A 13,785-nucleotide genomic window follows, 5' to 3' on the forward strand; every position below is an offset into this window, starting at 1 on the left:
TATGAGATTCTATTTTTAAATTAAAAAGCAGGATTTTGCCAGTATCTGTTCGTTGAGTTTCTGTAACTGAAATATCTAAGAAAACATACACTATATTCTAATTATTATCATGACATTTTGTATAATGCAACAATAAAAACTCTTCAGTTGTCATTCAGCTGTTCCAATGATACAGAAATGTGTGAAGTAACTCAAACAGCTGTAAAGAAAACAAGGTCTTCAAGGTTATCAAAACAGAAATCCTTTTATTATTTTAAAACAGATGAATTTGTCATGAAATTTAAAGCTTCTCCTTTTATTTTATAATCAGAAAAAAGGCACTGTTTAAATAGTGTCAGGGTTGAGTGCCAAAACAATTGAAGGCAGCAAATGTGAAATAAAGCCAACGTGCTCTTCTTTTCTCACAGTGGCATTAAAAAAAGAGAACATATCATGGAACAGGGAGAAGCAACAGTCAAAACATGGTAAACAAAGTAGAGTAATATTCAGAAAAGACATGAAGCAATAAGTAAACAATTGCAAAATTGATTTGATCTTTTAAAAAATGTGTTCACTGAGTTCCTTGGGGAAAAATTCAGAGGACTTGTAAGGTTCGGATTAGTAGCTTTAAATGGGCTGATGAGCCCATTAGCTCTGGGCACTCTAGAAAGAAAGAAGAAAAGAAAACTATACTGAATACTTCATTGTGTATAGGATCATTAAAAAGTAGAGATAAAAAGAAGAGTCAATGAAAGGGAAAAGAAGCCATGGGCGATGAGGTTAATTCCAATTTTATGTATTAAAATATTTTTCACTAAAGGTAAAAAGGAAAGGCCTGATGCTGCCCTATGGTACACAACACTCTCCAATATGCATTTTATAAATGTAGGTACTTCACTGGAAATTTTCTTCCTGCATGATATATGAAGATATGCAATTACAGGAGATCAACTGTGAACATTCATAGTAGAGCAAGACCTTCTGAAATCCACGTATATGCATGTATATCTCATATGAGACAGACAAGACATCATATCCTGACTCCTCTTATGGCTAAAATACTGTAAAATTAATTTTCTGATAGACGCCTCAGTTTCTGACAGTGACTTCTCACTCGTGTAGTTGGTAGCTGGACAATATGCTACGATAAAGCCCTTGCAGAGGCCCAAATTAAATTTTCAATCATGATTACTTAGTATGATTATCCAGTCAGTGTGAGTTCACTTCAGTCACTGGACAAAGAATCCATGCTCCTTTCAAAGTATGCATAACCTACCTACAGTTCAACTTTCTGGCATGGACAGGACTTGGTTGGGTATGGCAGCCTGTGATCAATAGGTTTGATCATCATCCACGCAAACTTGCACACACGTTGCTTGTTGCAGTCCTTTTGCCAGTATATCATGTTCCTACGATTTAAATTTGCTCCAGCACACGCATCATACCACCAGCCTCCCCCAGGAACACCATTGTGTTCCAGTTTAGCACAATTCTGAAAGTAATTGTCATTGTCTCTGTCCTTGGTGGTGAACTTCTGGTTGTCATGGAGATAAGCTTCTGTGTCCAGGGTCAGAGCATCAGTGGCGTTGCCTTTGTATAGACCAACCCTGATTCGGTATTGAGACTCTTCATCTTCAATAAGGAATGGTTCGTACTGTCCCCATTTGATTTCAGCATTTAGGTTTACAAGTTTAACTCCAAGTATATATTGCACGGAGCTGCTAGTTAACTGATGCATATATTCATTTCCTAACCAGTGGCTGTCATGAACAGAGCCAAATCCATATTTGTAATCCTGCCAGGTCCTATCAAAGTCAACAGTAGTATTGGCTGTAATGTGCTGGATTACTGTCCAGCCACCATCCTGCATGTTACAAGAGACAACAATTGGCTCCTCCTTTGGTTGGATGATGTAAAGACCATCTCTGCAATTTCCTTTGGAGCGCTGAAAAATCTCAAAACAATCCCTTGGATAGTCTGAGTAGGAAAAAAAGAAGTTTTAAAGTAACTTTCTGTTCAAATCGTAATTTTAGATAATGAACTCTGTCCTTTAGAATAAGTGAATGATTGCCTTGTGACTGGAAGCTGACTGACTTACCCCAGGTAATGGGTGCCTACTTAGTTAAAGGAGGAAGGAAGATTTCAGGGCAGAACATGCAGGAAATGTTCAGAAATTCAAAAAAGGTTTTGTTACTCTACCATCCAACGGAGTGTGATTATGCCTTTATGACAGAAGTATGGTGGAAAAGCTGAAAGTTATGTACAGACCATTCCTTTTCCTCCTGTGTTCTTCCAGTTTAAGTAGTCAGCAACTTTGCAGTTCTCGGTGCCATGTCTTGGAGGATTGCGTTTAATTACTAGAGCTAGCCTTATCCTCAACAAATAAATCTAATTTCTCTTTAACCAATTTATACTTCAGGCATCTGCAACATCCTTGCATTAAATTCTGATAAGTATGTCATGTGATCATTGATCAAAGGGAGATATTAAAGAACATTTCTTGCTAATACAAAACTTAAAAACATCTAGACTTTTTTAGGAACAGTTCTTGTCACTCAAACTCCAGGCTAAATCTTACCACTGATTTGCAGGTAGAACTACAGTGCTGTGCTGCCAATATCAGAAAAATAGGTGAAAGTGCTTTTCCACTTTATTGCTTATCCAGTAGACTCAGAGGTTGATAAAAATAGCATATAAGGCTTGGGATGGCCCTCTATATTGGGCTGAAATATATATATATACACACTGTGGTTTTTAAATTTAACTTGCTTATAAGGTAATTTCTTGCTATAGTATAGTTTCAAGCATCTCTCAGACTAAGGCACAATGCTCTGGTTTTTACAATTGATTGTGAGGCTTCCAAGAGCAAGAATATAATTTATTTAAATATACAGTTATGTATGTATGAATTCATATATAGATAATTCCTTTTGTAGAGAAGGATGTTATTCAATGTTCTGTTACTCAAAAATATGTTTATGAATTGAAATAACTTCTCAATAGAGTTGAAAGACTTGTCATTATGTCATTGTACTATGGAATATTTGTCATTTATATTTAATAAAAACTTGACAATTTTAATATCTCTATGAGGACAATTCCTACAGAAAATTCAACCACCTGTGATGTAAAATGACAGTTCTTCAGACCTAAGAAATCTGATGTTCTTTCCTGACAATGACTGACAGGAATTTAGATACTGTATTTAGAACTTAATTTTTTCTTCTGGGAAAAAGGGATAATTCAGGAAAAGTATGGCTAGATGTCCTAATTTAAAAAAAAAAAAAAAAAGGTCAAAAAACAAGGAAAAATATTTCCAAAGATAAAAGTTGAAAGCAAAAGCTCATAAAAAAAGCTCTTCACTGCCCAAATCACTGACCAGAGAGACCCTACTGATCCTTTTTACTGAACACATTGGTTTTCTTTTTCTGAACAGAAGAACAGAATCTGAAAAGAGTCACTCTCATTGTATGGTCTCGTGACCAACAGATCAAAAGTACACTGAATAGTTTGGTTAGTGTAAAAACAAACAAAAAAAGCCCCTCAACTTTCTGGAAAGAGGAAGGGACCATGAGTGACTGTTTTAGCTATTAGTGATCCTGTAAGGAATTAGATCATCCAGTCTTCTTTACAGATTCATTAAATTCCTTCTCTTCCAACTGGAAAGCATTGTAGACCAATAACTGTCACTACTCTGTTAGAAATACTCATCTGATTCTCAGTCTAATTTTATTAATATCCACTGCCCATCTTTTCCTTTCTTGTGTCATGTTGTCCTTTAGTTAAATAGTGCTTCTTCCTGGGTAATAAGCCCCAGTGTACCATGAGGACAGCTATATTTTTAGTCAGCCTTTGTTTTGTTATGGTAAATTCTGTAGGATACATAAGTTCTTTAATTATTTAATTATTATTATATTATATTAATTATTTAGTGTTATCTCTTGTTCCTTAATTATCTTAGTAGCTTTTCTGAACCTCTTCACTGCAAATCAATTTCCTAGAACATGGGTAAAATTTGCACACAGTATTGCAGATGGCCTTATATAGTGCCACTGATCCTTCCCAAGTCTTATTAAAAACATACCTGTTGATATATTCTAGGATTGCATTTGTATTGCTTAGTTTCCTTTAAACTACAGGTTAGTCTTTGGATCATTCTAACTAGTAAAGTCCTCACCTTGCAATAAAACCTAGAACTTTGTACTTTATTTTTCATCCCAAACATATTACTTAAGAACATACGATTTTTTTTCTGTATAATATTCTGACTTTTGTATTGGCATTTGTTTACTTCATGTCAGCATTAAATTTTATCAGCATATTCCTATTTTTGCACTTAATAAGGTGGGTTTTTTTCCTATTTTGTACTTAATAAGAATACTGAAAAGATCATTTGTAAGCAAATACTTCTATTCTCCCCTTGACTTTATGGTTTACTTTTCTACTTGAGTCATTGCCATTTTCTTCTCAATCTCTACTGAAATTATAAAGTAACCCAACCTTCTCTGATTTAAAATTGTATTAAGTATTTTATCATAGGCTTTTTTTAGATATCCAGATAGACTAAACATGTTAAATAGTATTATTCATAGTATCAGCATTGTGTTAAATATAGTCTTTTATATTTGGTATTCAGAAGTTTACTGTTATTTTTAAGAAACTCTGGACAGATTTACAGGAGTATATAGGTTTTTGAAGGTCTTACTTTTATTCCTGTCATTGGCTAATAGAATCCACAGCCAATATTAGAATACTTTAAATCTCAATACTATCTGCATGACATTATTAAATATCCTGAAAGAGCAAAACTGTGTACACAACTCTGTACCACAGTTAGAACATTCACCTGGCAGACACAGCTTGACTCCAGATGTGATCCCATGATTTTATAGAATGATTAAGTGATTTATACAGTAATGTCCAAGCCAGCAATATATACACTGACACTTGTATTTGCCCTTCTCAGTGAATATTATTCATGCAAAATAGAACTTCTATAGACAGCTAATGAGAACATAATTTAGGCTAATTGGTACAGGATTCATTTGGAAAGTAAATTTTATAAACCCTCAAGTGCCATCAGTCAGAGGAGGAAAATTAATCAATCCCACTATTCTTTATGTGTACATTTTATGTGGGATCTGCTCTGGTAAATGTATTGGAAAACATACCAAGCTGGACCTTGCAAACCAGAAAGGCTCAGGGATGCCTCAGTTATAGGTACCAATGGGATTTAGGTACTGAGGTGTCAGGTGTAATCTAGATATGACTGTCCTAAGAATAAGTCTTCAAATGCCACAAAACTTTTTTTTTTCAAAAAACCTGTTAATTTCTCTTGAATTAGATGGCAGCTGAGCAAGGGTTTCAAAGATTCTGGACTTTAGGGCAGGACATGTTCATATTGCAAAATATTTTTGCAGGGCTAACTGTCAAATACATTGGCTGAAAATGTTACAGCAAAGCAATAAAGTAAAACACAGCATGCATCCAAATCACTCACTCTCTTCATGAGTACCTTTTTCATTGGTGTTACCCAGCCTCTCATAGCCTCTTCGGGGGAGAAGGTGGGCATTAGCCAAGACCACTGCCTCTTTGGTGCTCACTGACACAATGCAGTGAGACAGCAAGAACAGAATAAAACCCGCTGAACTTGTCAACAGCATCTTCTGATTCAGTCCTCCTGCAGCAATACGGAACTGTAACACAGACTGAAATTGAAAATGGAAAGACTTATGACCTTTAGTATGAAAGTTCTGAAGGAGAAAGGTATTGAAATACTTAGCTTCAATACAATGAGCCTCTGCCAAAACTGGCTTCTCCCATTTTTCAAGGGCCTCTCCTTTCCCTGATGTCTCACTCCCTATTTCTGATTAGTCATTCCTCTGACACTGAGCACTGTGCTGCAACACTTAGAATGTCTCATGCTTCTGTCACCTTTTACCATGCCAGGCAATGAAACATAATGTAATTTTATATGTGACAAAAAGCCATAGAAAGTGATGTAATGACAAAAGAAAAAGCACACCTTATATTTATCAGAATTGAATTTCAGTTATTCCCTGAGTCCAAACTGTAGTAAAATAGAGGCACCAACAGTCAGACTGGTAGAAACAGTAACACTATCTTTGCTAACTGTCTGTAATTCAACAATACTGAAAGACAAGGCTTTCCAAGTGCTGGGAATATTTCCATGTACTGGAGAACTCACTTCAGCACATCTGGACTATGCCTTTTCTGAACTTCCATCTACAGCTTTAAGTAATAGGTCACAGGTTTAAATCAGATTTTTTTTAAAAAAAAGCTCAATAAACACAGCAAAAAGAACTTTTCTTCAGCCTCTTCAAAACGCACAAGGGTTCAATATGTTGAATCAAAACAGTTTTGAGCCCCATTTTGTCCTCCTTTGGGGGTTACAAATCTAGTAAGCCTCCATCCAACATGGCAAGAAGCCTTACGACTATTACTGTTTTTAATTAATGAATAATACTATTATTACTGAACTAAATCCTGGGGTCCTCACTTAGGCAAATCCTAGGTTGACTGAAGAGGCATTTCTGTATCAATGATAGCATAGACTGAATCAGGATAACAAATGCTTCCTATACTCTCAAAGGACACATTTACGTAGACTCTAGCCAAACTCTTTTTATTTTTTTGTTTTTTTTTTTAACGACTGAGCTCCCCACAGTGTCTTTGACAAAGGCAGAAAATAGATCTAGCAAGCAGCAATTCGGTCAGAGATTATTTCCTGCCAGCGTCAGCACAGAGTCTAGAGAGATCCATATCCTTCTCCACAGTGGTTTATGCTGGAACAAAGCCACATTCCTTATAAATCTAATGCCATAGCAGCAGATTCAGCAAACAGTTTTCCAGAGTGGAAAAATATTCAGCACATGTTTTTTTAAAATGTCCAAGATAAATCACTGTAATAAAGTTCAGATTTGAGAATTAATTTTTATACCCACCATAAAGAAAACCAGCAAAAGAGTTTTCTATTCTACCTAAAACCATTCAGTAATAGTTCTGATTTGCTATTAACACACAATTTGCTATTTTATGCAAAGTTGATCATTTGACATTGGGATCATAATGAACCGGAAAATTACTGGTTGGACTTGATGAAAGTTTTCCTGTTTCCTGAAAGCTTCCATTATTGTTGCTATTATTAATTATTATATTATAAATTACTTAAAATCAAAATATAATCCACAAGCATCACTAAACTTCAGGAAATCTGTACTTGGATCTGGAGTTATTTTAAAGGCTGTTTTGTTTTTCTTTAGCATTTTTGAGTGAATAAGGCTTTTTTCTTCCCTTATATTACACATTGAAATGATTTACAGATCCATTTAATTCTAGAATTTCAGAAGTTGGAATTATAAATTATTAAGAAAGCAGCTTAGGAAAACAACACTAGACAGGCACCTTACCTCTTTCAAGTGAAGCCTGGCAAAGAAAACCACTCACAAATGAATGAGCTTGTTCCTTACAGTTGTACTTTGCCTGCTTCTTAAGTCCAAGTGAATAAATCAGCTCCAACACACACTATCTCAGATGAAGCAAAATTGCATCTTCATTATTTCACAGCGTGTACTTACTCTAGTGGACTTTGCTCTCACTTACTACACTTGCAAGTAAGTATGTATGAATTGTAAAGTACAAAGTTCTTCCATAAGGATTAAAACAATGTAGTAACTAAATTAAATTTCCTTGATTAATAAATAAGCACAGTGATGGAGACCCACGAAGAGGTTTTAGTTCAGAAAATTACTTACGTTGCTTAAATATACAGGGGGATGCTCAAACTGACTGTGTCATTTTGCATAGGTAAATTAACTAGCTGCTATACTGCTAGTCACATTTAAAACTGCCTAGAGACAACTTGATTCATAGGTACTGGGAACAAACCAACAATAAACCTTGTTGTTACTTCATGGTTTAATGTGAACGAATCAGAAACGGTGTTTCTGAGATATAAAAATGGGAAAAACCAAAAGTAGAACAGGCTGGTCAAAAAGTTTCTGTTTCAATTTATTCAGATTAACAATTAACATTAAGTCAGGTCAAAACTGTAATGAATTAATTAATTGTTGCTATATATCTGAAGACTGTACTGCCTATCTGCACGGCCTTTATAGGATGTCTAATCTAGCATTTACACTTTTCAAGAGGAGCGAACACTTAAGTTTTTGTGCTCCTTGATCCAGCCTACAACCCTACAATCAGATTCTATCCCTGAAACAAGCCACAATTAAAACTAATGGAGCATTTAAGACCTGTGCAAGCTCTACTTGAAGATTTATACCATGCTTCAGTAATTCATCCTCAGTAAAAGCACAATTTGAGGATTTGTATTCATGCATAATTAAATAAATACACATAATGAATGTTTTAAGGAAGATTTGCTTGTAAAATTTAAAACTCGGTGATATTTATCTTCATTTTCAAAGTACAAGCAACACTCTATTATAATGGCCACAGGGAGTCAGAAAGTTATCTTTTCGCTGACACTGGTCAGTAGCAGAGCTACAGGGAAAAGTTTAAGAACACATTCTCTTTGCTTGTAGTGTTATGTAGCTCAGGAAATTTCTGATATCTGTATGTCTGACATACCTAATTTCTGGCTGGTACCAAGCTTTATAAACCTTGGCTAAAGCATGAAAATACTGTATTGTAGTTTATGAAATACTACAAGTGCTTTGGACAGATAGGAATCTTGTTGAAATAGTATGCTGAGAAAGGGCAGAAGGTACCTTTCCACTCTGTCCATATTGATATGCTCTAGAAAACACCACTGACTTTAGTGTTAGTTATTGATAGGTCTCATGTTACCCTGATATAAATTGGGGTATATCTTTGTTTTGTGCCTTTGATTCCTACGTTTTCCATCACCGTTTATCTCTTCCCCTACCTTTCAATTTTTCTTTACTTTCTTGCTTTTTGCTTCTCTTTGTTGAATTCCGAACTTCAATCTGAGCTGGCAGAGCAGAAGTGAAGTCGGAAGTGTTAAATTAGAAGAGAGAAGAAAGGGCAACAGCATTCATTCACTTGTGCTCTGAAAGGTGTCTCTTTCTGTAGGTGAACACTTTGAAAAACAATGAAAATCATTACATCTCTCTCTCTCTGTTCTTGATCAAGTATTTTGAGAATAATTTTTCAGCCCTATAAATCATATAATGATCTTAAGGTAGAACTACTTTATACTGGTATGGTTTGGTAATTTACAGATTTCAAAATAATGCATCACTATAATGACATTGTTAGCCATGTTAATGAAGTTACTCAAGTTTCTCAGCCTAATGACCACATATTCCTTCCCCACAATATGCTGGTTTTACTTATCCCTTTGACGCTGCTCAGCTTTAACTGGCAAGCATTCATTTGGATTTTTCCAGTGCAGCCTGTCCTATGTGGAAAGTTTCTTCACAAGTTTTCTATATTTCAACAAGTCATGGTCTTGTTAAGACACCCTTGCAAAGGAAGAATTTGACTGATATTGATTAACTTACTATTTCATCAAGCTCTGAAGTTAGTTGCGATGGCAACCTGGCTACTACATTGCAACTAACCAGACTTTCTGTGTAAGGGATATGAAAAATGCCCATAGATAAACCCATATAATGAAGACATCAGTTCTAGCAAGATCAAAGTTGTGTTAATTTAACCTTAGTAGTCTGGATAATGATGTCAATAAGTGCTGGTAAATATTATAGAATCATAGAATCATTTAGGTTGGAAAAGACCTTTAAGATTGAATCCAACCGTTAACCTAGCACTGCCAAGTCCACCACTAAACCATATCCCTAAAGTGCCACATCTACACATCTTTTAAATATCAACAAGGATGGTGACTCAACCACTTCCCTGAGCAGCCTGTTCTAGTGCTTGACAACCCTTTTGGTGAAGAAATTTTTCCTCATGTTCAATCTAAACCTCCCCTGGTGTAACTTGAGACTGTTTTCTCTTGTCCTATCACTTGTTACCTGGGAGCAGACACTGGCACCTCCCTCGCTACAGCCTCCTGTCAGGTAGCTGTAGAGTGATGTCTTCCCTGAGCCTCCTCTTCACCAGGCTAAGCAAGCCCAGTTCCCTCAGATGCTCCTCATAAGACTTATGCTCCAGACCCTTCACCAGCTCCATTTTCCATCTCTGGACATGCTCCAGCACCTCAATGTCCCTCCTGCAGTGAGGGGCCCAAAACTGAACATAGTGTTCAAAGTGCAGCCTCACCAGTGCCGAGTACAGGGGGACACACTGTTTCAGATACAATCCAGGATGCTGTTGGCCTTCTGGACCACCTGGGCACGCTGCTGGCCCATGTTCATCCAGCTGTCAGCCAGCACCCCCAGGCCCTTTTCTCCCAGGCACTTTCCAGCCGCTCTGCCCCCAGCCCGTAGCGCTGTGTGGGGCTGGTGTGACCCAAGCGCAGGACCCGGCACTGAGCCTTGTTGAACCTGGTACAACTGGCCTTGGCCCACGGGTCCAGCATGTCCAGATCCCCCTGCAGAGCCTGCCTGCCCTCCAGCCGGTCAACACGCCCCCACAACTTAGTGTTGTCTTCAGACTTACTGAGGGTGCACCCAGTCCCCTCGTCCAGGTCATTGATAAAGATGTTAAACAGAGCTGGCCCCAGCACTGAGCCCTGGGGAACACCACTTGTGACTAGCTGCCAACTGGCTTTTAACTCCATCCACCACCACTCATTGGGCCCGGCCATCCAGCAGCTTTTTACCCAGCACAGAGTGCACCCGTCCAAGCCGTGAGCAGCCAGTTTCCCCAGAGAATGCTGTGGGAATGTGTCAAAGACTTTACTGATGTCCAGGTACACAACATGCACAGCCTTTCCCTAACCCACTAGGTGGGTCACCTTGTTGTAGAGGCAGATCAGGTTTGTTGAGCAGGACCTGTCTGTCATAAACCCACGCTGGCTGGGCCTGATCCCATGGTTGTCCTGCATGTGCTGTGTGACGGCGCTCAGGCTGATCTGCTCCATAACCTTCCCCAGCACAGAGGTCAGGCTGACAGGCCTGCAGCTCCCCAGATCCTCCTTCCTGCCCTTCTTGTAGATGGGCATCACATTTGCTAACTCCCACTCAACTGGGACTTCCCTGTTAGCCAGGACTGCTGATAAATGATGGAAAGTGGCTTGGTGAGCACTTCTGCCAGCTCCCTCAGTACCCTTGCGTGGATTCCATCTGGTCTCATGGACTTGTGTGTGTCTAAGTGGTGTAGCAGGTCACTAACCGTTCCCCCTTGGATTCATTCTGCTCCCTGTCTATGTCTTCCAGGTCAGGGGGCTGGGTACCCAGAGAAAAAATGGACTTACTATTAAAGACTGAGGCAAAGAAGGCATTAAGTACTTCAGCCTTTGCCAGTATGTTTCCTTCCCCCTGTGTCCAATAAAGGATGGAGATTCTCTGTAGCTCTCCTTTTGTTGCTAATATATTTACAGAAACATGGTTTATGGTCTTTTATGGCAGTAGCCGTATTAAGTTCTAGTTGGGCTTCAGTCCTTCTAATTTTCTTCCTGCAAAACCTCATGCCATACTTGTAGCCCTCCTGAGTTGCCTGCCCCTTCTTCCAAAGATTGTAAGATGTCTTTTCTTCCAAGTTCCAGCCAAAGCTCTTTGTTCAGCCAGGCTGGTGGTCTCTTTTGCCAGCTTGTCTTTTGGCACATGGGGATGGCCTGCTCTTGTGCCTTTAGGATTTCCTTCTTGAGGAATGCCCAGCCTTCCTGGACTCCCTGGCCCTTCAGGACTGCCTGCCTAGGGACTCTGTCAACCAGTCTCCTAAACAGGCCAAAGTCTGCTCTCCAGAAGTCAAAGGTGGCAGTTCTTCTAACCCCCCTCCTTACTTCTCCAAGAGTTAAAAACTCTATCATCTTGTGCTCTCTGTGCCCAAAATGGCCTCCATCATTATGGGAAAGGCTTTGACACAAGCTAGCAACTTGCATACCCAGGGTCTTCAAAAGGCTTGACATGGGTGATTTATGGCTCTGTGTTGTTGCCAGAAACATGTAAAATGCTGCATTTCATTCAATAATCTTGTTCAGCATACAAAGGAACTCAAGCAACAAAGTTCCAGCCAGGCAAAACACATAAAACATAGAAAACGGCTCACTGAGTATCTTTCCTGAAAAAGGTTTTATGAGTGCACAGCACAAGTCATTGCTTTGGGGAAAAAAACCCGAGAAAAACCAAACCACCAAACAACAAAACCAGGCCATAGAAATATTTCTGCAACTTTGGGTGACTTTGAATTGCTTTGCAACCTTGGCTAAATGCACTTTAGTATCTTTGTATAGGATCAGTAACAAAAAAATGTTTGTAAACAGTTTTCACTTGTTCTTGAACTTCTGAGCTGGCAATGGCACATGAAGTGTGTGTTTTGTCTGACAATGCAGAAAGCAGTTATTAACTGCTGAAACACATTGCACATAAGACTGTTTTCAATACAGTTTTTAAATCTCCTTTTACACATTCATTATTTGTGAGATGAACCATTATTTAGGAAATGAACCAAGGCATATATTTTGGACTGAAAGTAAAACAGAATAAATGCTTCCCTCTTGGAAATACCTGACTTTTCAGATGTTCAGAACTTTTTTTCTTTCCGATTTTTTAATAAATATATTCCAAGGTCTGAAGTAAACACTAAACCCACATTTATTATGTCTTCCTCTTGAAGCATAGACCAAATTCTAAAGGGATAGAAACGTAACTAAATTGAAAAGAGCACACTTTCAAAAAAACACACTGAAGCAGGACCTAATTTGAAAAATGCATCCAAATCCATCATCATAGGACACACTGGAAAAATAATTTAAGCTGATAGGACTAGTGGCAATGAAAAACTGAAATTACTCTGGTAGCTTTGGAAAAGAGTATGATAGGACACGTCTTGTAAGTTACTTTTTATTTTAAAGGTGGCCGAAATTGCCAGATACAATTATTGCAGGTGAAAACTGTTGGAGAGTATTTGTGTGGAATGCAATTTAGGTGACACATAACTTAATATGGTAGAATTTGTGATTCTGAGGAAAGAAATATGCAGTATTGTAAGGACAATATATTTTAATTAAAAAAAAAAAAAAGAAAAGAAAAAGAAAAAGCAGACCAAGAAACTTAGGCAACCGTTTTCTAACCCCTCTTGCTAAGATTCTCAGAGAAAAAGTCTCTTCAAGGAGGGTGGCAGTTAATAAAAGGTACTATAATAAAGGAGAAATGACAAACTATTTCTCATGAAGAAAAACAGGAACCATATTAACAGCTTAAAAGTTCTGGTTCAAGAGTTCTGTAAAAATTTGAAAGTCAAAATGGAGATGTGCAAACAAATGGTGGAATAAAACAACAAATTCCTAAGAGTGACTATATGAGAATAACACAACAAAAGACTAGGAAAAAATTAGAGGTTAAGATTAAAAAGATTGCCGTTAGGAAGGGGCATAAAAATTAGAGAAATATTTTGTAAATTAATTGGAAATAAAAAGCAGTCAAAACTAAAAATCTATTATTTAATGAGGAAGGAGGGCAAATGCCACAGATTCAATGTCTTTTTTTGTTGCAGACTTCATAAACAGCGATCAGATACTTAATGAAATTGATTTTAATGAGTAGGATTAGAGGCCAGATTAGGTGAAAAACATCTCAAAGACACTGAAGAAGTTAGATATTTTCAAATGGCAAAGACAGATTAAATCCGACAGGCACCTTGTGAACTAGCAGGAGTTCTCTCTGAACCATTTACACTTACCTTTTAGAAGTCATGGAGGTCCCAGAGGACTTCAGTGGGCATAGTAAAGGCCAG

General features: G+C 37.7%; 1 protein-coding gene across 1 annotated transcript; it reads right to left on the minus strand.

Moving 5' to 3' along the window:
* LOC101915433 (fibrinogen-like protein 1-like protein) lies at nt 1–13,785 on the minus strand. The gene is made up of 3 exons (XM_013305421.2): nt 13,732–13,785; nt 5,495–5,687; nt 1–1,956 (listed from the first exon to the last, which is right to left on the minus strand). Exons 2-3 carry the CDS (start codon nt 5,640–5,642, stop codon nt 1,256–1,258), a joined length of 849 nt encoding a protein of 282 aa, XP_013160875.1. The 5' UTR covers nt 5,643–5,687; nt 13,732–13,785; the 3' UTR covers nt 1–1,255.

This window comes from Falco peregrinus, chromosome 1, assembly GCF_023634155.1.
Source record: "Falco peregrinus isolate bFalPer1 chromosome 1, bFalPer1.pri, whole genome shotgun sequence".
Lineage (NCBI taxonomy): Eukaryota > Metazoa > Chordata > Aves > Falconiformes > Falconidae > Falco > Falco peregrinus.

Excerpts from the sequence above, each read along its gene's own strand:
- LOC101915433 (XM_013305421.2), bottom strand. The coding sequence starts at position 5,642 with ATGCTGTTGACAAGTTCAGCGGGTTTTATTCTGTTCTTGCTGTCTCAC. Across the intron at positions 1,957-5,494 it reads GGGTAACACCAATGAAAAAG|ACTATCCAAGGGATTGTTTT; the intron begins GTACTCATGAAG and ends TTTCCTACTCAG.